Source organism: Bombina bombina, chromosome 6 (assembly GCF_027579735.1).
Source record: "Bombina bombina isolate aBomBom1 chromosome 6, aBomBom1.pri, whole genome shotgun sequence".
Lineage (NCBI taxonomy): Eukaryota > Metazoa > Chordata > Amphibia > Anura > Bombinatoridae > Bombina > Bombina bombina.
The window spans coordinates 662079430-662104840 of record NC_069504.1 but is presented as its reverse complement, the minus strand read 5'-3'; the positions used below and the strand labels follow the sequence as shown (position 1 = coordinate 662104840).

Below are 25411 nucleotides of genomic sequence, written 5' to 3'. Positions count from 1 at the left end.
CCTAGAGGTGAGGTCCAGCGCAGTCCCACTATGCTGCACACCCTTCTACAAGTGCCACAAGAGACCTCCAGGGACCAGTGTTCCTGCTCTTGGGAGCGCTACTCAGCTAGTAGCCCTATCTGCACTGATTAAGCTCTGTAATGAAAGAAGCTCTTTCCCTTCCATACAAACACCAGACAAAGCTTAGTGCAGTATAGGGTAACTCATTTTAAATGGTCAAGACACAGGGTTTGTACACAGTACAAGGTGTAAAATGTAAACATGCAAAATCCAATTACATACATCCCCCTGCTCTCCCCCCTTCATTTGTCTGGTATCATTGTAAAGCGCTCACAGAAGTGCACATTGGTGTGTGGTTTTAAATGAAGTCCAGAAAGTGCATGACTTGACTTATGAGCTAACTTTGGAGCTATTGAAGCTCAGTTTCAAGTGTGGCAGATTATACATTTTGTTGCCAGTAAACCTTTTTGTGATGGAAAGTAACCTTTGAGAGAAATTACAAAATTTTATATACATGGGGGCACAATGTTGTATTTTCATTTTTTTTGTAGTTTGGGATTTTAAAAATGTGTATAACTCTGGGATAAACCTGTCCCTTCCCTGCTATGCAACTGAGGTGAGTTTCAACATGTCACAGCCTGAACCATTAAACTTGCCACCATGTCAAGGAACATAGTGACTAGTTTTCAAAAACTTGCCACCACGGAGAGAAATCTGTTAGTTGTGTTGAGAACTGTATTGTAATGTAAGCGTCTCTCCTTCACATACAGAAAATAAGTGAACTCCCCTTAATGAGATATGCATTTAATTTACATTTAGATTTAAATCTCGACTGCCTTGAGATGAATAATTCAAAGATAACTATGTTTACTGTGTAAAATATTTGCATAGAATAAATGATACAAGATAAACAAAATATCATTAAAACAAGGAGATTCACATTTATTTTCTCATAAAATTCCACGGATAAAACTATGTACAGTGGGCACATGCACATGTAAACACAAACATTTAAAACTATCTAAAATATCAATAAAACACAATATACACAATGCAAAAGAGCAGCAAAGATGGGAAGGCAGATAAAAAAAGGAAGTTGATTTTAGAACATAGATGTCTTAGCTAGAAACATAATCATATTTGTATTTTGGGTGTGTATGGTAGCCAACTTTTTTCCCAGTGATGAGACACTGAATAATCCACTCTTGAGAAATGACTGGAAGATTCAAAGCTTGTGCACATTTTACGATGGATTGGGGACATGAACGATCTGTGATGACGACATCAAAAACACCCAACGCAACATCTAGGAGATAAATGGAAAATTGAACAGTTGATTGGTAGGCTGCTGTTTTTAAAATTGACAGTATTATATTACAGTATAGGCACAGATAACAGATCAATGTTCATAGATTATAAGAAAAAAAACACTTAATGGCACTAAATTAATGTGTTAAATAGGCATAGCACATATCAGCAAATAAGCACTGCACGGTAAAAGACGTACGTACAAAATAAATTAAAATAATTATAACATTCATTTTCTAGCGCTGTTGAATCTGTTGGCACTCGACAAATACATGATAATAGCACAATTTACAGATCAATACCAGTTCAGACATACACTCCTTGAGAAGCTTGGTGGAATTCATGATCTTGAGTCTCATTTGCCAAGACCAATGAGGGAAAGATGAAACAACTTTTATTTTATTTTTAATTCCATTTTTAAGCAAAATATCCAAAACAAACAATGAATGTATATATCAATAGTTTCTATTTTCCCTTATTAAATACTCTTTAGGAGATTAAATACTGACGTTATTAGTTTTGAAGTACAAACAATTGCTTAAAATCTCATGGAGAAGATAAAAGTGGTAGTAAATTTAAACTAATAAAACTTTCCATTACATAGTAAAGCATAAGTGAACCGCTATTTGTGTAAATATGACTTCTTTATTGTAATAAAATAAATTATATTCTGATCACGTTTTTCGATATTTACTTCTCCCCTTGCATTTTCTTTTCTGTAGTGTAGCGACATATAGAACGGTGCCACCCACTCTATACGTATCTCTGAATGCATGCTTCCTTGAGTTAGAAGATTTGCACATGTGCAAACTGCCGCCGACTCATGCATGTGCAGCTCATGTAATCAGCAATTGCTGTAACTAACTCAAGTAAATAGTGAATAGAAACAAGAGTTACGATTCATGGTTTACTATTATGTCATTGGGAGCCCCTTTGAGAAAGCAGATGCACTTGCTAAATGCCACAAACACAAATACAGCAAAATAATTTGCTAATGTGTCAAATTACCTTGGGAAAGGTCACCAGGACAAAAAACATTTACAAAGAGGGGGGCAGGCAGCAGAGTTCATGTAAGTACAAAGGAGTACTTTGGGAAACAAGTTCTGTCAAAATGTAACCCAATCTGGGCTTCAATCACCGCTTTCTGTTACACACTCTGAGAGGTTTGGAGGACCGAACGAAGGGAGGTAACTTACCTAAAGATAAACTGAACATTTACTAACATCGCAATCCTCAATAGGATTTTCCGGATTTAATCGCTACTAGCTAAAATTCACACAAAGACACAGTAGCTGTCAGAATTATGGAAGACCTAACCTTTGCCCTCTGACTACACGGAAGTGAGTCAAGTGACCCCCACTACTCCTGAAAAAGGCAGGACAGGACAAGCTGGATGCTTATGTCGGACGCCTAAAATCACAGAGGTCTGTGTACATCACCCAAATTGGGACTATAAGGTAATACACCTCTCTTTTTCCAGGTGTAGATATCCCTCTGGACGCGGCCTGGACTGCAAAGGGGAAGAATTACACTAACATGGGTACGCAACCCAAGGTATACCACTGACTTGACACTAATTGCCACTATAGAGCTATATAGGATCCATCTACTTACATCTTGTCTTAAGGCAAATACTGAGAGCACCATCTTTCTGCCGCAGATTATATCCAGCTGGAGCATGTTATTTCAGATCTACTTTGTATAGATATATACTGAGAGACGTCCCAGAATATAATTATTTTGAACTTTTGGTTTTAAAGTGCTACTTTTTAACTTGATTGAATAAATATTCATTATATTTTTATATACTGTATCCTCTTTGACCGTTACTCCTAGCTTAAAGCGCTGTCTCATTTCTGTTTTGTGTACTTTATCTAGTTAAACTTGAGGGGTTTATCTGAGTTACAGCTGGATTGTTTTTATCTTTAGGCGCTCCTATCTCTCTCTTATCAACACATAGTTGGGCTGATGTTGCACAACTAAGTAACATCTGATCACAAATTAGCTGTAACTAAAAACTTAAAATCGTAATTGCGCTATTTTATGGCCAAAATCGCGATATTCATTTTTGCCCAAATTGCACAGCTCATATATATATATATATATATATATACACACACATACATATATACAATCAGCACAGACATATAGTATGGTGTTGTTTGGGGCCCCAAGAGAGCTAGGAGCTGTTACTTATAGCAACTTGCAGCAGTCATGCAGGATAAAATGAATAGTCAATCAGATATTTATAGATGGCTATTATTCTTTAGCTAATTAGGTGGCCAGCAACAAAGTTGCAGGACAACCTATTGTTATTGTTCGGATTATTATTATTATTATTATTCTTTTTATTCCGCCAAGCTTTGTATTCAATTGACCATAACTGCTTAACTGCTTGTGCAAAGCTCTTGAAATCAGGTATGCTGGTACATCCTATTGCTCTGCTACATCTCATGCAAAATTGAACTCATAGGTCACATGCTCTGGCAGCCATATTGCTTTTTGCGACAAATTTCGACAAACGCTTAAAAATCTTTAGCTCTGGAACTGCTTATGTTACAACTTTGAAACTCGCTGTGCTTAGTGCTACTATGCCCTGAAATTGCTATTACTCAAGAGAAGTGCCTTGGTCACATGATGTGGCAGCCATCTTGCATTTTGCGAAAATATTCAAACATCTTCTCCTAAACCGCTTAGTGCAATAAAGCGCAATTTTGCACATATGCTCCTTGCAAGGTCCTCTACCAAGTTTGTTCAAACTGCGATTTTTCCATAATCAACATGGCTGCTGTGAGACATTAACCTTTTTATCGCCATTTAATTGCGTAATTTTGCACTTTATACATTAGTTTTACAATATTTAACAATATTACAGTGTAATAGACACATGATTACACATAGTCATAACCCTTAAAGACAATATTGCAGTTAAAATTCGCATTGCGCAATCGCCTTCGTGAAATAAAACATTTGCAAATTTTCATGAAACTTCTGCAAATTGTAGAGGTCTATAGTGAGCATTAGTATGTGCAATTTGAAAGCCATACATTGCATAGCTTGGCGGCCATTTTGTTTCGTATGCGCCATTTTTAAAAATTATAAAAATCTTCTTCTCCGAAACCGCTTATGGGACAGACTTGAAATTTTGTTTCTAGAGTTATCTTATGACTAACATTCAGATTTGTTCAAGATAAGTTGATACGTCATGTGGTTTGGCAGCCATTTTGAATTGTTCAAAATTGCTTAACGATATATTTAAATTAATAATAAAACAAAAACCGTTTTACAAAAATGCTTTATTTTTGCCATGTTTATTGACATCTATAGTGAGCACTATTGTGCGTAATATGGAGGCTGTATATCTTACGATCGGGCAGCCATCTTGGTTTACGCGAAAATTTCGAAAGTCTATTTTCTCTGCAACCGCTTATGTAAGAACTGTGAAATTTGCTATACAGTCTTATATTGTTACCTAGATTCATAATTGCTCATTAGGAGAGAATCAGTCACATGATGCAGCAGCAATATCGGTTTTATGTTTATCGTAATTATTTGAAATTCAATACTTCCTCTTTTGAGTCAATTGCTCACAAAACACAAATTACTTATGCTAAACTCTTGAAATCAGGTATGGTGGTACAGCCTATTGCTATGCTACATCTCATGCAATATTGAACTCATAGGTCATAAGGTGACGCAGCCATATTGTTTTTTGCAACAAATTTCGAGAACTGCTTAATAATCTTTAGCTCTGGAACTGCTTATGTTGCAACTTTGAAACTTGCTGAGCTTAGTGATGCTATGACCTAGATTTTCCACTGCTCAACAAAAGTGACTTGGTCACATGATGTAGCAACCATCTTGCATTTTACGAAAATCTTTAAACATCTACTTCTCTTAAACCGCTTAGTGCAATAAAGCGCAATTTTGCACGTATGCTCCTTGCAAGGTCCTCTACCAAGATTGTTAAAATTACGATTTTTCCATAATCAACATGGCTGCTGTGAGACATTAACCTTTTTATCGCCATTTAATTGCATAATTTTGCACTTTATACATTAGTTTTACAATATTTAACAATATTACAGTGTAATAGACACATGATTACACATAGTCATAACCCTTAAAGATAATATTGCAGTTAAAATTCGCATTGCGCAGTCGCCTTCGTGAAATAAAACATTTGCAAATTTTCATGAAACTTCTGCAAATTGTAGAGGTCTATAGTGAGCATTAGTATGTGCAATTTTAAAGCCATACATTGCATAGCTTGGCAGCCATTTTGTTTCGTATGCGCCATTTTTAATAACTATATGTTTGCCATGTTTATTGACATCTATAGTGAGCACTATTGTGCATAATATGGAGGCTGTATATCTTACGATCGGGCAGCCATCTTGGTTTACACGAAAATTTTGAAAGTCTATTTTCTCTGCAACTGCTTATGTAAGAACTGTGAAATTTGCTGTACAGTCTTATATTGTGACCTAGAATCACAGTTGTTCATGTTGAAGGAATTAGTCACAAGCTGTGGCAGCCATATTGGTTTACACGAAAATTTTGAAACTGCGTTTTCTTTCCAACCGCTTATGTTAAAGCTGTGAAATTTGCTGTAGAACCATATATTGTAACCTAGAGTTACATTTGTTCATGTTGAAAGTATAGGTCATATGGTGTGGCAGCCATTTTAAAAAACGCAAACATTTCGAAAATGTGTTTTTTTTTTTACAAATGCTTATGTTAGAACTGTAAAAACGTGTTGTAAAGCTTTATATTTTGACATAACTGCTTATTTAGCATTGCAAAAATTATGCGCTGGCCACCTCTATTGCTGCTTGCAGCTATATTACTTGTATATGTATTTATATTGCTAAGTAGCTTAAATGAAAAAGCCACCAAGGAGGGAGAAAAAAAAAAAGCATGCAGGTAGCAGTCCTTTTATAAGTTGTTATCCGTGCAAATAGTAATGCAAGAGGTAGATGGTTAGAAAAGCAAGCAAGCAGCTGTCCTTTAAGTCAGATGTACTAATCTCAGTTTCAGTACATATATGTATAAAATAAAGAAACAGTCCTGTGTTAGTTCAGGAAGGGGTTAACCTGTGCATTAAAAAAAGCCCTAAACTCAAGTCAACCAGGTGACCATTTAGGGAGGCTTGTTGATGAATTATAAACGGTTTACAGCACCCCAAGCAACTTGTAAATAGTGCTTTCACTAACTTCCCCCCCCAGTCAACCGGTGGGAAATGGAAGCAAGATAACCACAAGTGCTAATACTCCTTATACTTGCATATACCTTTAACTAGGTCAACTAAGTGACCAGAAGAGAATGCTGGTAAGGTAAATAGTCAAAGTAATGTTTAACACGGACCGTGAAACTCTGAAAGCTGTGATGCTGTATCTGGAACTGAATGATAGGAATGGAGCCAGTACTCCACATAGAATATGAAAAAAAAATTCCAAAGAAGTTCCAAGCATCCACGACTGTAGATGGTTATGTGGAGTACTGGGACTCCATTCCTATCATTCAGTTCCGGATACAGCATCACAGTAGAGCGATAGGGAGCGAGAGAGCTGTGACCACGCTGAATCTTCTGGAGGCGGGACCAATGGTGAGCACACACAGAGAGGAGCGGTGCAGCGCCCGTGCGTAGGAGAAGAGAAATGGTTAGTTCATACATAACGGAGGGCAAGAAAGCAAGCCGGATCACAAAACGGGTAAGAGAACAAGTTTCTTATACAGCCATAGGATGCTATCACCACACAATATAGAAGTATCGTGGAACTTCATGGAGAGTGACAAGTGATATATGTCTTTCATGCGACAAACTTTGTGTCTATAACCGGAGTTTCACGGTCCATGTTAAACATTACTTTGGCTATTTACCTTACCAGCATTCTCTTCTGGTCAATTAGTTGACCTAGTTAAAGGTATATGCAAGTATAAGGAGTATTAGCACTTGTGGTTATTTTGCTTCCATTTCCCACCGGTTGCCTGGTTGACTGGGGGGGGGAAGTTAGTGAAAGCACTATTTACAAGTTGCTTGGGGTGCTGTAAACCGTTTATAATTCATCAACAAGCCTCCCTAAATGGTCACCTGGTTGACTTGAGTTTAGGGCTTTTTTGAATACACAGGTTAACCCCTTCCTGAACTAACACAGGACTGTTTCTTTATTTTATACATATATGTACTGAAACTGAGATTAGTACATCTGACTTAAAGGACAGCTGCTTGCTTGCTTTTCTAACCATCTACCTCTTGCATTACTATTTGCACTATTTGCACAGATAACTTATAAAAGGACTGCTACCTGCATGCTTTTTTTCTCTCCCTCCTTGGTGGCTTTTTCATTTAAGCTACTGAGCAATATAAATACATATACAAGTATCAGCTAAAGAATAATAGCCATCTATAAATATCTATGATTGACTATTCATTTTATCCTGCATGACTGCTGCAAGTTGCTATAAGTAACAGCTCCTAGCTCTCTTGGGGCCCCAAACAACACCATACTATGATATGTCTGTGCTGATTGTTTCTTTCCCTGGATTGGTTGTTGTTTAAGAGAGCTCCAGTTTTGCCTGGTTCACAATAATAATTAAGGCCTCTCTCTCAGACTATTTGTTTTTTACTACTTTTTTGTCTACACATTGGTACAACGCTCTTGGATATATATGGAAGAAATGGCGGGGACTGACTCCTTTTTTTCTTTGAATATTACTGATGATGATGATTTAGATCTTCTTGAGCTCAAAGATGTATTTGAACAAGATGTCCCTAACACACAATTGGGAGATTATTTCTATGATATGGAATCCCTTAAAAGAAAAGAACAAAAACTTAAATGGGACAAAATGGATCTTATCTAAATATATTGCTATGAAAATGATACCTAGGGGACTTCGGATAAACAAATTCCCCACATATGATATACAAGATGCAAGTTTTGTTGAAAAATGGAATCAGGCTTTAACTGACTGCTCTTTAAAATTAATTGCATTGCTTGTAGAATATAAGTATATGCTTTTAAATGAAGTCAAACAGAAAATTGTTCTTTTACAGGTTGACATGAACAAGTATAAAGAGTATGATGTTTACCCTCAATATGATAAGATACTTAGAAATACAATAGAAGAATCAAGGAAATTGATCATACAAATAAAACACTCCAAATATATCCGTGACCAAAAAGACTACACTAAAGGTACTGTATACATCTGGCGACGTCGCCAGAGGAGTAGGTTGTGGTCTACAGTTAGAGGTGGTCAATTTCCTGATTCCAATGAGGTGCACAACCAAAGTAATCATGGTATCAATATGTTATCAGCTACTAAAACCCAGAAGAAGGTCGCTTTCTCTGACTCAGAGCCCGAATCGACTGATGAAGATAGATTTGCTTCAAGCTTTGACTCCGATGCTTTTTCGGGCTCTGAGGGAGAGGAAGTGACCTTGAGCCATGCTTTGGACACCCAAGCTTTGGAAGATGAAGTAGTACCTAAAGGCATTTTGAAAGATTATCGCAGTACAGGGGCTACCCCAAAAAGAGGTAGACAAAGAGGAAGAGGTAGAAGTCGATCACATCATTATAGGGAAGTAAACCCTAGAGAGATCAATACTACTGAATCTGACACTCAGGTTTTTCACTGGGCCCCGAGGCGACCCAGGGGAGGGAGGGAGGGAGAGGGGCCGCACAGAGAACTTCGCTGCCCTTAATGGAACAACAACAGAGATACCCGGTGAGGGAGAATCGGAGGGCGCAAAGACATCAGTACCAATAGATAACACAGTTATCAACCTCTCCTCATACACACTATCTGACACGGAAAAAAGGGTTTTGGGTTATGGATTAGGCTTTGTGCCTTCACGTAACTTTGATCTCTTTCAGACCATCTTAGACGTCAATAGACTGGTGAGAGATTTAACTCTCAGAAAACATTTTGCAGATACAGACGCTATGACACCTACACATACAGCAATATGTAGGTAGAACCACCAGGGAAGTGGGGACTAGGATAAAAGAACATCTTTCATATGTTAATCAAGAAAGAGCGGTTTCAGCTCTATCTAAACATTTTTTGGAGGTACATCATGGAAATTTGAGCACCTTTAGGTGGCAGGCTATCGAGCAAATTGTAAGTCCCCCAAGAGGTGGCAATAAATTTCATATTCTATCCAGACAAGAGATTTACTGGATTCATAAGCTCTGTAGCCTGCTACCTACAGGATTTAACTCAGAGTTTGATATAATTAATTACTGGCATAGATAGCATAACCACGTAAGAAGCTCTTGTTCATTGTAATGATGTAAGGGAGAACAAACTTGTTAAATAGGCTTATATTAGCCATATGGCTGTAAATTACAGGATACTAACTGTTTTTAGCATATAGCTAGTAGATAGAGTAATTATTAGTCTGACATATGTCTTATTTCATCAAGTGTTGGGTTTGGAATTAGATATGTTAAACTACAAACCAAAATTGTAACATTTTAGTGCCACTGTTAAGTTTGAGGCCTATTCATCTTAACATTTATATCTTGAGAGAATGGTATGCCTATGTCTATTCATGTATAACACTGTGTTGTGTCACTATTTCTATCAGTCTCCAATTTACTAATGTTTAATATCATTATTTTTATAGCAGTTAGGTTTTAATATATCTTTACTTACTGCTATTATAATGCTCTTATCTGTACAAAATAATCTGCAGCATTGTAAGCCCCTGTTTGAGTAGTAACATCTTAATCTCTTTCACTCAAGATAACAGATTTTCAAATGCATTTTTGTTATATACTTTTTAAGTAATTAATTTTAGTATGTATGTACAAATTGTGGAGTATTAAGTTTTTCTTGCCCTTTTCATCATCATCTCATGTAATATATAGATAATGTATTTATAATATATTTTATTATCCCAATAACATACTGTGACCTTAATTAAAAAATATGTTGTCACTTGAAGGGTTAAAGTAGGTATGAGCAGTGTACAAAGTACACCTATTGCAGATGGGTTGGGGCTTTAAATAGCACACACCTGTAGTCTGCATTTTATGTCTAAGACTACGGTCTGAGTGACCAAAACTGGTCAGACTTTCTTTTTACTGCTTTTTCACCTTTGTTTTCATATGGAGTCTGCCTTTTTTAATAGTTATCAATAAATTTACTATTTTATGCTTTGATTATATCTGAGAGACTTTGGACTTTTTATTTATTAACCATCTACAGTCGTGAATGCTTGGAACTTCTTTGGAATTTTTTTTTCATACATATATACACACAATACATTTGCCTAGTTCACATACAGTGGATATTATTTCATACTAAAGAGGTTCCTAATAAAGAGCTTCCTGCAGCTGCAACGTAGATCTACGTTATGCGGTACTATAGGCTTTGTATAGCATGACGTAGATCTATGTCATTTTGGGTTAGGGGTTAATGTGTTTCCAATTACTTGTTATACATGTTGCAGAGTATAAAATTTATGAAAAAACAATTTATGTAAGAAATTACCTGATAAATTAATTTATTTCATATTGGCAAGAGTCCATGAGCTAGTGACGTATGGGATATACATTCCTACCAGGAGGGGCAAAGTTTCCCAAACCTCAAAATGCCTATAAATACACCTTCCACCACACACACTACTCAGTTTAACGAATAGCCAAGTAGTGAGGTGATAACAAAAAAGGAGTAAAAAAGCATACAAAAACAGAAACTGTAAAATAATTGTGCTTTTATACAAAAAATCAAAACCACCATAAAAAGGGTGGGCCTTTTGAACTCTTGCCAATATGAAAGAAATTAATTTATCAGGTAAGTTCTTACATAAATTAAGTTTTCTTTCATGTAATTGGCAAGAGTCCATGAGCTAGTGACGTATGGGATAGAAATACCAAAGATGTGGAAGTCCACAGAAGAGTCACTAGAGAGGGGGGGATAAAATAAAAACAGCTATTTCCGTTGAAAAAATTAAATCCATTCAAAAAAATAAGTATAAATTTCAAGACTTAAATCTTAAGCAGAATAATCAAACTGAGACAGCTGCCTGAAGAACTTTTCTACCAAAGACTGCTTCAGAAGAAGCAAATACATCAAAATGGTAAAATTTTGTAAATGTATGCAAAGACCACCAAGTTGCTGCTTTGCAAATCTGATCAACCGAAGCTTCATTCTTAAAAGCCCAAGAAGTGGCGACTGATCTAGTAGAATGAGCTGTAATTCTCTGAGGCGGAGATTGCCCCGCCTCCAAATAAGCCATGTGAATCAAAAGCTTTAACCAAGATGCCAAAGAAATGGCAGAGGCTTTCTGACCTTTCCTAGGATCAGAATTTTTTTTTTTTTATGCTTACCTGATAAATGTCTTTCTTTTGCGATGTACCAAATCCACGGTTTCATCCTTACTTGTGGGATATTATCCTTCCTAACAGGAAGTGGAAAAGAGAGCACCCACAGCAGAGCTGTCTATATAGCTCCCCCCTTAACTCTACCCCCCAGTCATTCAACCGAAGGCCAAGAAAGAAAAAGGAGAAACTTATAAGGTGCAGAGGTGACTGAAGTTTTTAATAAAAAATACCATCTGTCTTGAATAGACAGGGCGGGCCGTGGACTCGGTACATCGCAAAAGAAAGAAATTTATCATCAAGTAAGCATAAATTTTGCTTTCTTTTGCATGATGTACCAAGTCCACGGTTTCATCCTTACTTGTGGGATACCAATACCAAAGCTTTAGGACACAGATGAAGGGAGGGACAAGACAGGAACCTAAACAGAAGGCACCACTGCTTGCAAAACCTTTCTCCCAAAAATAGCCTCCAAAGAAGCAAAAGTATCAAATTTGTAAAATTTTGAAAAGGTATGGAGCGAAGACCAAGTTGCAGCCTTACAAATCTGTTCAACAGAAGCATCATTTTTAAAAGCCCATGTGGAAGCTACCGCTCTAGTAGAATGAGCTGTAATCCTCTCAGGAGGCTGCTGTCCAGCAGTCTCATAAGCCAAACGAATGATGCTTTTCAGCCAAAAGGAAAGAGAAGTAGCCGTAGCCTTTAGACTCTTACGCTTTCCAGAATAGACAACAAACAAAGAAGATGTTTGACGAAAATCTTTGGTTGCCTGCAATCAAAATTTCAAAGCACAAACTACATCCAAGTTGTGCAACAGACGTTCCTTCTTAGAAGAAGGATTAGGACACAGAGAGGGAACAACAATTTCCTGATTGATATTCCTGTTAGTAACAACCTTAGGTAGGAACCCAGGCTTGGTACAAAAACCACCTTATCAGCATGGAAAACAAGATAATGCGAGTCACATTGTAATGCAGATAGTTCAGAAACTCTTCGAGCTGAAGAGATAGCAACTAGGAACAAAACTTTCGAAGATAAAAGCTTAATATCTATGGAATGCATGGGTGCAAACGGAACCCCCTGAAGAACTTTAAGAACTAAATTTAGACTCCATGGCGGAGCAACAGGTTTAAACACAGGCTTAATTCTAGCTAAAGCCAGAATGTCTGGGACATCTGCCAGACGCTTGTGCAACAGAATAGACAGAGCAGATATCTGTCCTTTTAGGGAACTAGCTGACAATCCTTTCTCCAATCCCTCTTGGAGAAAAGACAAAATCCTAGGAATCCTGATTTTACTCCAGGAGTAGCCTTTGGATTCGCACCAAAAAAGATATTTACGCCATATCTTATGATAGATTTTCCTGGTAACAGGCTTTTCGAGCCTGAATCAAGTATCTATGACCGACTCAGAGAAACCCCGCTTTGATAGAATCAAGTGTTCAATCTCCAAGCAGTCAGTTGCAGAGAAATTAGATTTGGATGCTTGAATGGACCTTGAACCAAAAGGTCCTGTCTCTGTGGCAGAGTCCATGGTGGCATAGATGACATGTCCACCAGGTCTGCATACCAAGTCCTGCGTGGCCACGCAGGCGCTATCAAAATCACCGAAGCTCTCTCCTGTTTGATTCTGGCAATAAGTCGCGGAAGGAAAGGGAAAGGTGGAAACACATAAGCCAGGTTGAATGACCAGGGTACTGCTAGAGCATCTATCAGTACTGCCTGAGGATCCCTTGACCTGGATCCGTAACGAGGAAGTTTAGCGTTCCGACAAGACGCCATCAGATCCAATTCTGGTGTGCCCCATAGATGAACCAGTTGAGCAAACACCTCCGGATGGAGTTCCCACTCCCCCGGATGAAAAGTCTGACGACTTAGAAAATCTGCCTCCCAGTTCTCTACTCCTGGGATATAGATCGCTGACAGATGGCAAGAGTGAGCCTCTGCCCATCGGATTATTCTTGAAACTTCTATCATCGCTAAGGAACTCTTTGTTCCCCCCTGATGATTGATATAAGCCACAGTCTTGATGTTGTCCGACTGAAATCTGATGAATCTGGCCGAAGCCAGCTAAGGCCACGCCTGAAGAGCATTCAATATCGCTCTTAATTCCAGAATATTTATCGGTAGGAGGGCCTCCTCCTAAGTCCACAAACCCTGTGCTTTCAGGGAATTCCAGACTGCACCCCAACCCAGTAGGCTGGCGTCTGTCGTCACTATAACCCATTCTGGCCCGCGGAAACACATTCCCTGGGACAGATGATCCTGTGACAACCACCAAAGAAAAGAGTCTCTGATCTCTTGATCCAGATTTATCTGAGGAGATAAATCCGCATAATCCCCATTCCACTGTTTGAGCATGCATAGTTGCAGTGGTCTGAGATGCAAGCGAGCAAACGGAACTATGTCCATTGCCGCTACCATTAGACCGATTACCTCCATACACTGAGCCACTGAAAGGCCGAGGAATGGAATGAAGAGCTCGGCAGGTGGACAAAATCTTTGATTTCCTGACCTCCGTCAGAAATATTTTCATGTCCACCGAGTCTATCAGAGTCCCTAGAAATTAAACTCTTGTGAGGGGGGAAAGAACTCTTTTTTACGTTCACCTTCCACCCGTGAGATCTTAGAAAGGCCAACACTAAGTCCGTGTGAGACTTGGCTAGTTGGAAAGTCGACGCTTGAATTAGAATGTCGTCTAGATAAGGCGCTACTGCTATGCCCCGCAGTCTTAGAACCGCCAGAAGGGACCCTAGCACCTTTGTGAAGATTTGTGGTGCCGTGGCCAACCCGAAGGGAAGAGCCACAAACTGGTAATGCTTGTCCAGAAAGGCAAACCTGAGGAATTGGTGATGATCTTTGTGGATAGGAATGTGTAGATAAGCATCCTTTAAGTCCACGGTGGTCATATATTGACCCTCCTGGATCATTGGTAAAATAGTCCGAATGGTCTCCATCTTGAAAGATGGGACTCTTAGGAATTGGTTTAGGATCTTGAGATCTAGAATTGGTCTGAAAGTTCCCTCTTTTTTGGGAACCACAAACAGATTGGAGTAGACCCCTGCCCCGTTCTGATTTTGCCTCTCTTTTTGTCGGGTTTACAGACAATTGAGAAAGATGGAACCTCCCCCTTGGAGGAGAATCCGTGAAATCTAGAAGATATCCCTGGGTTACGATTTCTACTGCCCAGGAATCCTGAACGTCTCTTGCCCAGGCCTGAGCAAAGAGAGAGAGTCTGCCCCCTACTAGATCTGGTCCCGGATCGGGGGCTACCCCTTCATGCTGTCTTAGTGGCAGCAGCAGGCTTTTTGGCCTGTTACCCTTGTTCCAAGCCTGATTAGGTCTCCAGGTTGGCTTGGATTGAGCAAAGTTCCCCTCTTGCTTTGCAGCAGAGGAAGAGGAAGTGGGATCACTGTTGAAATTTCGAAAAGGAACGAAAATTATTTTGTTTGGTCCTGGTCTTATTTGACTTATCTTGAGGGAGGGCATGACCTTTCCCCCCAGTGATGTCTGAAATGATCTCTTTCAGTGCAGGCCCGAATAGGGTCTTACCTTTAAAAGGGATGGTCAAAAGCTTAGATTTAGATGACACATCAGCCGACCAGGACTTAAGCCATAACGCTCTCCGCGCTAAAATGGCAAAACCTGAATTCTTTGCCGCTAACTTAGCAAGATGAAAAGCGGCGTCTGTAATAAAATAATTAGCTAACTTAAGAGCCTTAATTCTGTCCAGAATATCATCTAGTGGGGTCTCCTCCATCTGAAGAGCCTCAAACCAAAAGGCAGCTGCAGTGGTTACAGGAACAATGCACGCTATAGGTTGAAGAAGAAAACCTTGATGAACAAAAATTTTCTTTAGGAGACCCTCTAATGTTTTATCCATAGGATCAATGAAAGCACAACTGTCTTGAATAGGTATAGTTGTACGCTTAGCCAGAGTAGAAATAGCTCCCTCCACCTTAGGGACTGTCTGCCATGAGTCCTTTATGGTGTCAGATATGGGAAACATTTTCTTAAAAACAGGAGGGGGAGCGAACGGAATACCTGGTCTATCCCACTCCTTAGTAACAATGTCCGAAATCCTCTTAGGGACCGGAAAAACATCAGTGTAAATAGGAACCTCTAAATATTTGTCCATTTTACACAATTTCTCTGGAACTACAATAGGGTCACAATCATCCAGCGTCGCTAAAACCTCCCTGAGCAATAAGCGGAGGTGTTCTAGCTTAAATTTAAATGCCGTCATATCTGAATCTGTCTGAGGGAACATCCTTCCTGAATCAGAAATCTCTCCCTCAGATAGCAAATCCCTCATCCCTACCTCAGAACATTGTGAGGGAATATCGGATACGGCTGCTAAAGCGTCAGAAGGCTCAGCATTTGATCTTAATCCAGAGCTACTGCGCTTCCCTTGCAACCCTGGCATCTTAGATAAAACCTCTGTGAGGGTAGTATTCATAAGTGAAGCCATATCTTGCAAGGTGAAAGAATTAGACGCACTAGAAGTACTTGGCGTCGCTTGTGCGGGCGTTACTGGTTGTGACACTTGGGGAGAACTAGATGGCAAAACCTGATTTCCTTCTGTCTGAGAATCATCCAATGCCAAACTTTTATAAGTCAAAATATGCTGTTTGCAATTTATAGACATATCAGTACAAGTGGGACACATTCTAAACAAACTGAGCAATGAGTTTCCTCAATGTCAGACATGTTTAACAGGCTAGTAATGAGACAAGCAAGCTTGGAAAACACTTTATTTAATGAAAAAAACACAATTTTCAAGAACGGTACTGTGCCTTTAAGAGAAAAAAAAAGGCATACACAAACTGCAAAACTGTTTAAAATTGCTTCAAATTTTCCAAAATTTTAACAGTGTACCCACTAAGCTTTAGAAAGATTGCACCACAAGTAATAAAGCAATAAACCCCCAAATGAGAAAACCGGATTGATAAATGTCCAAAACCGGTAAAAACCCCTGTCAGCACCTTGCCACAGCTCTGCTGTGGCGTCTACCTGCCCTTAGGGGACGATAATATGAGGATAAAGTTTCGATTAGGCCCCAGAAGAGTACCAGGACCTCTGGAGATGTTGCTTGCTGCATGTCTGCATAAACTAAATGCGCAACTGAGGCGCGAAAATAGGCCCCGCCCATCTCACTCGATGTTGCTGGGGCCTACACAAAATCCATTAAACCTTGTTTGTAAGCCATGTTGGTTATAAAAACCCCTAAATAAGCCAAATGTACCCTCAAACAGATGTCCCATCGTTTGCCCAATATATCATATACAAACTGAGTGCCCATAAAATTAGCCCTTTATGCAAGCTAGTAATGCCCCTTATAAAACTAGGATTACTGCTTACCCTTCCCCTAATGGGGATACTGTCAGCCTTTCTGAGTTAACACAGTCTCTGCAGAAAAAATGACTGAACATACCTCATTGCTGTATAGCAACAAACCGTTCCTCACACTGAAGTTTTCCTGTACTCCTCAGCTTCTGTGGGAACAGCAGTGGACCTTAGTTAAAAATGCTAAGATCATCATCCTCTAGGCAGAAATCTTCATCTATATCCTGCCTGAGAGGAAATAGTACAACACCGGTACCATTTAAAAATAAACTCTTGATTGAAGATAAAATAAAACTAACAGTTTAACACCTCTTTCACTTTACCCTTCCTGCTTAGAGCCAGCAAAGAGAATGACTGGGGGGTGGAGTTAAGGGGGGAGCTATATAAACAGCTCTGCTGTGGGTGCTCTCTTTGCCACTTACTGTTAGGAAGGATAATATCAACCAACGAATCCAAAAGAGAAAGCTAGGTCGGCTCAGTAAAACACATTTCAATTTATTGACTTAAAAAGACTGTTAATACACACCAAAAATGAAAAAAGCAGTTAGGGCTAACAACACAATAAAAAACAAAGAGCTGTCACATCCCTAGCCAAAGGACGCGTTTCGGGTTTCCCCGTACTCAAATCTTTGCCGTGAATACAATTGAAAATTTCTAAAATGAACTGGTGCTACATATACACAAACGAACTTTGCTTGTCAGGAAGGATAATATCCCACATGTAAGGATGAAACCGTGGACTCGGTACATCATGCAAAAGAAACAACAAATAGACTAGAAGTCTTTCTGAAATCCTTAGTAGCTTCAACATAGTATTTCAAAGCTCTTACAACATCCAAAGAATGTAAAGATCTTTCAAGAGTATTTTTAGGATTAGGACACAAAGAAGGAACAACAATTTCTCTACTAAATGTTGCTAGAATTCACAATCTTAGGAAGAAATTTAAACGAAGTCCGTAAAACAGCTTTATCCTGATGGAAAATCAGAAAAGGAGACTCACAAGAGAGCAGACAATTCAGAAACTCTTCTATCTGAAGAGATAGCCAAAAGGAATAACACTTTCCAAGAAAGTAGTTTAATATCCAAAGAATGCATAGGCTCAAAAGGAGGAGCCTGCAAAGCCTTTTAAAACAAATTAAGACTCCAAGGAGGAGAAATTGATTTAATAACAGGCTTGATACGAACCAAAGCCTAAACAAAACAGTGAATGTCAGGAAGATTAGCAATCTTTCTATGAAATAAAACAGAAAAAGAGCAGAGATTTGTCCCTTCAAAGTACTTGCAGACAAACCTTTATCCAAACCATCCTGAAGAAACTGTAAAATTCTAGGAATTCTAAAAGAATGCCAAGAGCATTTATGAGAACACCATGAAATATAGGTTTTCCAAACCCGATAATAAATATTATCAAGCCTGTAGCAAAGTATTAATCACGGAGTCAGGGAAACCTCTATAACGAAGCACTAAGCGTTCAATTTCCATACCTTCAAATTTAGCAATTTGAGATCCTGATGGAAAAACGGCCCTTGAGACAGAAGGTCTGGTCTTAAAGGAAGTGGCTAAGGTTGGCAACTTGATATCCGGACAAGATCCACAAACCAAAATCTATGAGGCAATGCTGGTGCTATCAGAAACACATGCGATTGTTCCATTATGATCTTGGAGATCACCCTTGGAACGAGAACTAGAGGCGGAAAAATGTAAGCAGGTTGGTAAAACCAAGGAACTGCTAACACATCCACCATCTCCGCCTGAGAATCCCTGGACCTGGATAGGTACCTGGGAAGAATTCTTATTTAAAAGAGAAGTGGTAGGAGAAAAAGCGGAAATGGATGCTTAAACCTATATGAGTATGTCTTTTAGAAAGTAAAAATATTGCTTCCAATACTTAAACTACAAATGAAGACTTTTTGGTAAATTATGCCTTGAAGAAAACGGATTGTATCCGTGTATTCATGCCTAAGAGTATTTAAGACAGACAGCTTAAAGTACTGATTCAAATAAATTATATTTAATATGGTAAAACAAATGGTCTAAATATTTCTAGTTATAGGCTCATTAATATAAAAAATGTAAATTTGTTACAGTAAATACAGAGCGAAGGTCGGCCAACCAAATAAGGTTAAAATGTTCAGGGTACCCTGAGAAAAGGAAAAAATTGGATGTTCCCAGAGGAGTGATTGTTATGAAACCACAAATCAGTTTTTCTTTATATATCCATTTTCTGTAGCGGGGAGCGTTTTTTTCTAAACAAAACTTGATCTCCTTATCGTGATAATAGGATTGTCCCTTTGTGTAAAGGTGTTAAAGGTAGTACTTACCGTCTGCCTCAAGCTTATCCCGCAGACCGGTCCTGGAGCCTGTCAGTAGTTTACCTTGTAACTCGTGTGGAGATGTTTCCGGTCTGTGTTCACAGACTAATCCTTTTTTGCTGTTCCTTGGCTCTGCGGTCCTGCGTGTGCTCTCTGAGGTCAGAGCAGTAGCCTGCAGTTACTTCAATAAATGTTATCAGTGGTTTGTCAGCGTCAACAGCTATCAGCTTTAGCGGTATACACACTGTTTCCTGTTATCTCCAAATATGTTCTCAAGTGGTGATCAGCAGTTAAAGCAACGCGTTTCAGCCGTGTAGTTGGCCTTTTTCAAGCTATACTGCTTTCACTCTATTCACAGTCACTTTATACCCTATTCTGAGCTTGTTAATTGATTTTTTGATTACACACAGCTGTGGTCAGGAGGGATATTATGCACACAGCTGTAGACCCTCAATTGTAAAACATAGGGTTTTTTTGCTTTATAAGTTGAATACACTGAAACACATGTAAGAAATGTATGAAAATATATATAAAGACAGTGATTCTATATGCAATTTCATTACTATTGCTTATAAACAGGGGCGGAACTATCAGTGATGCAGTAGTCGCGGTCGCGACTGGGCCCCAGGAAGGTCACCCATCAGGGGGGCCCCTGTTTCAGCACATTTTTTTTCTCACAATTTTTTTTCTTAAACATCCCCCCGCGGCCCCCCCTCTCCTTCATTTAATGTCTCCTACTCCTCCTTACCCTTTTTAAAATCAGAGCGTTGCCGGGGGTTACCATGGCAACGCTCTGAAAGCTTAGCGGGAAAGAAGGAGCTTAGGAGCTGTGTTGCAGGCAGAAAACAGAGCTGCAGCTGACAAGACATCAACCAAGCAGTCACATTGCCCAGCATTACTGGTAAGACTGCATTTAAGCAATTTTAAAAAGTCTTAATTGATCTTCTTCCAATGAGTCCTAATGTAGCTTTCAGACCAGGCTTTGCTGTCACTGGAACTTAGAGCAGTAGGTCATTGTGCTTTTGTAAAGAAGCTACCTTCCTTGCAGTTGCACATTAAACTTTTGGTGTCTTTTTTAAATTATGTTGTCACTGTGCATATTTGTTAACAAGATTCTTGAGAATTGCTTGTAAATTTCTCAAAGGAGCTAAATAAAAAATAAAATTAAAAAAACAGAATTTATGCTTACCTGATAAATTACTTTCTCCAACGGTGTGTCCGGTCCACGGCGTCATCCTTACTTGTGGGAATATCTCTTCCCCAACAGGAAATGGCAAAGAGTCCCAGCAAAAGCTGTCCATATAGTCCCTCCTAGGCTCCGCCCACCCCAGTCATTCGACCAACGGACAGGAGGAAAAAAACAGGAGAAACTATAGGGTGCCGTGGTGACTGTAGTTAGAGAAAATAATTAATCAAACCTGATTAAAAAACCAGGGCGGGCCGTGGACCGGACACACCGTTGGAGAAAGTAATTTATCAGGTAAGCATAAATTCTGTTTTCTCCAACATTGGTGTGTCCGGTCCACGGCGTCATCCTTACTTGTGGGAACCAATACCAAAGCTTTAGGACACGGATGAAGGGAGGGAGCAAATCAGGTTACCTAAACAGAAGGCACCACGGCTTGCAAAACCTTTCTCCCAAAAATAGCCTCCGAAGAAGCAAAAGTATCAAATTTGTAAAATTTGGCAAAAGTGTGCAGTGAAGACCAAGTCGCTGCCTACATATCTGATCAACAGAAGCCTCGTTCTTGAAGGCCCATGTGGAAGCCACAGCCCTAGTAGAGTAAGCTGTGATTCTTTCAGGAGGCTGCCGTCCGGCAGTCTCGTAAGCCAATCGGATGATGCTTTTAAGCCAAAAGGAAAGAGAGGTATGAGTCGCTTTTTGACCTCTCCTTTTACCAGAATAGACGACAAACAGAGAAGATGTTTGTCTGAACTCTTTTGTAGCTTCTAAATAGAATTTTAGAGCATGGGCTACGTCTAAATTGTGTAAAAAACGTTCCTTCTTTGAAACTGGATTCGGACACAAAGAAGGTACAACTATCTCCTGGTTAATATTTTTGTTGGAAACAACCTTTGGAAGAAAACCAGGCTTAGTACGCAAAACAACCTTATCTGAATGGAACACCAGATAGGGTGGAGAACACTGCAGAGCAGATAACTCAGAAACTCTTCTAGCAGAAGAAATAGCAACCAAAAACAAAACTTTCCAAGATAACAACTTAATATCTATGGAATGTAAAGGTTCAAACGGAACCCCTTGGAGAACTGAAAGAACTAGATTTAAACTCCAGGGAGGAGTCAAAGGTCTGTAAACAGGCTTAATCCTAACCAGAGCCTGAACAAATGCTTGAACATCTGGCACAGCTGCCAGTCGTTTGTGTAACAAGACAGATAAAGCAGAAATCTGTCCCTTTAGAGAACTCGCTGATAATCCCTTATCCAAACCCTCTTATTGGAAGGAAAGGATCCTAGGAATTTTAATCTTACTCCATGAGAATCCCTTGGATTCACACCAACAGATATATCTTTTCCATATTTTATGGTAAATCTTTCTAGTTACAGGTTTTCTGGCTTGTACCAGAGTATCTATCACAGAATCCGAAAACCCACGCTTAGATAAAATCAAGCGTTCAATTTCCAAGCCGTCAGCTGGAGAGAGACTAGATTTGGATGTTCGAATGGACCCTGTACCAGAAGATCCTGTCTCAAAGGTAGCTTCCATGGTGGAACCGATGACATATTCACCAGGTCTGCATACCAAGTCCTGCGTGGCCACGCAGGAGCTATCAAGATCACCGAGGCCCTCTCCTGCTTGATCCTGGCTACCAGCCTGGGAATGAGAGGAAACGGTGGAAACACATAGGCTAGGTTGAAGGTCCAAGGCGCTACTAGTGCATTCACTAGAGCCGCCTTGGGATCCCTGGATCTGGACCCGTAGCAAGGAACCTTGAAGTTCTGACGAGACGCCATCAGATCCATGTCTGGAATGCCCCATAATTGAGTTAATTGGGCAAAGATCTCCGGGTGAAGTTCCCACTCCCCCGGATGGAATGTCTGACGACTCAGAAAATCCGCCTCCCAGTTTTCCACTCCTGGGATGTGGATCGCAGATAGGTGGCAGGAGTGATCCTCCGCCCATTCTATTATTTTGGTCACTTCTCTCATCGCCAGGGAACTCCTTGTTCCCCCCTGATGATTGATATAAGCAACAGTCGTCATGTTGTCTGATTGGAATCTTATAAATCTGGCCTTTGCTAGTTGAGGCCAAGCCCTGAGAGCATTGAATATCGCTCTCAGTTCCAGAATGTTTATCGGGAGAAGAGACTCTTCCCGAGACCATAGTCCCTGAGCTTTCAGGGATTCCCAGACCGCGCCCCAGCCTGCTAGACTGGCGTCGGTCGTGACGATGACCCACTCTGGTCTGCGGAAGCTCATTCCCTGGGACAGGTGGTCCAGGGTTAGCCACCAACGGAGTGAGTCTCTGGTCTTCTGATCTACTTGAATCACTGGAGACAAGTCTGTATAGTCCCCATTCCACTGTTTCAGCATGCACAGTTGTAATGGTCTTAGATGAATTCGCGCAAAAGGAACTATGTCCATTGCTGCAACCATCAACCCTACCACTTCCATGCACTGAGCTACGGAAGGACGTGGAATAGAATGAAGAACTTGACAAGCGTTTAGAAGTTTTGACTTTGACTTCTGTCATGAAAATCCTCATTTCTAAAGAATCTATTATTGTTCCCAAGAAAGGAACTCTTGTCGACGGAGACAGGGAACTTTTTTCTATGTTCACCTTCCATCCGTGAGATCTGAGAAAGGCCAGAACGATGTCTGTGTGAGCCTTTGCCTTTGAGACGACGCTTGTATCAGAATGTCGTCCAAGTAAGGTACTACTGCAATGCCCCTTGGTCTTAGGACCGCTAGAAGGGACCCGAGTACCTTTGTGAAAATCCTTGGAGCAGTGGCTAACCCGAATGGGAGCGCCACAAACTGGTAATGTTTGTCCAGAAAGGCGAACCTTAGGAACTGATGATGATCCTTGTGGATAGGAATATGTAGATACGCATCCTTTAGATCCACGGTAGTCATAAATTGACCTTCCTGGATTGTAGGTAGAATAGTTCGAATGGTTTCCATTTTGAACGATGGAACCCTGAGAAATTTGTTTAGGATCTTTAAATCCAGAATTGGTCTGAAAGTTCACTCTTTTTTGGGAACCACAGACAGATTTGAGAAAAATTGCATTCGCTGTTCCGCCGTTGGAACTGGGTGTATCACTCCCATTTTTAACAGGTCTTCTACACAATGTAAGAATGCCTGTCTCTTTATTTGGTTTGAGGATAAGTGAGACATGTGGAACCTTCCCCTTGGGGGTAGTTCCTTGAAATCCAGAAGATAACCCTGAGAGACTATTTCTAGTGCCCAGGGATCCTGAACATCTCTTGCCCAAGCCTGAGCAAAGAGAGAGTCTGCACCCTACTAGATCCGGTCCCGGATCGGGGGCTACTCCTTCATGCTGTTTTGTTAGCAGCAGCAGGCTTCTTGGCCTGCTTACTCTTGTTCCAGCCTTGCATCGGTTTCCAGGCTGGTTTGGTTTGTGAAGCATTACCCTCTTGTTTTGAGGATGCGGAATTAGAGGCCGGTCCATTCCTGAAATTGCGAAAGGAACGAAAATTAGACTTATTCTTGGCTTGGAAAGGCCTATCTTGCGGGAGGGCGTGGCCCTTTCCCCCAGTGATGTCTGAGATAATCTCTTTCAATTCTGGCCCAAAGAGAGTTTTACCCTTGAAGGGGATATTAAGCAATTTTGTCTTGGAAGATACATCCGCTGACCAAGACTTTAGCCAAAGCGCTCTGCGCGCCACAATTGCAAACCCTGAATTTTTCGCCGCTAATCTAGCTAATTGCAAAGCGGCATCTAAAATAAAAGAATTAGCCAACTTGAGTGCGTGAACCCTGTCCATAACCTCCTCATACGGAGTCTCTCTACTGAGCGACTTTTCTAGTTCCTCGAACCAGAACCAGGCTGCTGTAGTGACAGGAACAATGCACGAAATGGGTTGCAGGAGGTAACCTTGCTGTACAAAAATCTTTTTAAGCAAAACCTCCAATTTTTTATCCATAGGATCTTTGAAAGCACAATTATCCTCGATAGGGATAGTAGTAAGCTTGTTTAGAGTAGAAACTGCCCCCTCGACCTTAGGGACTGTCTGCCATAAGTCCTTTCTGGGGTCGACCATAGGAAATAATTTCTTAAATATAGGAGGGGGGACAAAAGGTATGCCGGGCTTCTCCCACTCCTTATTCACTATGTCCGCCACCCGCTTGGGTATAGGAAAAGCGTCGGGGTGCACCGGAACCTCTAGGAACTTGTCCATCTTGCATAATTTTTCTGGAATGACCAGGTTGTCACAATCATCCAGAGTAGATAACACCTCCTTAAGCAGTGCGCGGAGATGCTCTAATTTAAATTTAAATGTCACAACATCAGGTTCTGCCTGTTGAGAAATTTTTCCTGAATCTGAAATTTCCCCATCTGACAAAACCTCCCTCATGGCCCCTTCAGATTGGTGTGAGGGTATGACAGAGCAATTATCATCAGTGCCCTCCTGCTCTTCAGTGTTTAAAACAGAGCAATCGCGCTTTCTCTGATATGCAGGCATTTTGGATAAAATATTTGCTATGGAGTTATCCATTACTGCCGTCAATTGTTGCATAGTAATAAGCATTGGCGCGCTAGAAGTACTAGGGGCCTCCTGCGTGGGCAAAACTGACATAGACACAGAAGGAGATGATGTAGAACTATGTCTACTCCCTTCATCTGATGAATCATCTTGGGCAACTTTACTATCTGTGACAGTACTGTCCTTACTTTGTTTGGACGCTATGGCACAATTATCACACAATTTTGAAGGGGGAGACACATTGATCTTCAAACATATAGAACATAGCTTATCTGAAGGTGCAGACATGTTAAACAGGCTTAAACTTGTCAAGAAAGTACAAAAAAAACCCATTTTAAAACAAAACCGTTACTGTCTCTTTAAATTTTAAACAGTGCACACTTTATTACTGAATATGTGAAAAAGTATGAAGGAATTG

The 25411-nt window shown here is 40.0% G+C and overlaps 1 protein-coding gene across 3 annotated transcripts in view; it reads right to left on the bottom strand.

Annotated features, from left to right (window-relative positions):
* Positions 1-916: 916 nt before the first annotated feature.
* The window catches only part of LOC128663412 (TP53-binding protein 1), an 816604-nt gene continuing 792109 nt past the window's right edge, over positions 917-25411 (bottom strand). For all 3 annotated transcript variants that reach the window (XM_053717732.1, XM_053717733.1, XM_053717734.1), the window contains exon 18: positions 917-1306. In XM_053717732.1, coding sequence (XP_053573707.1) covers positions 1119-1306 — 188 coding nt within the window. In that variant the 3' untranslated portion in view covers positions 917-1118. The remainder of the gene's footprint in view (positions 1307-25411) is intronic.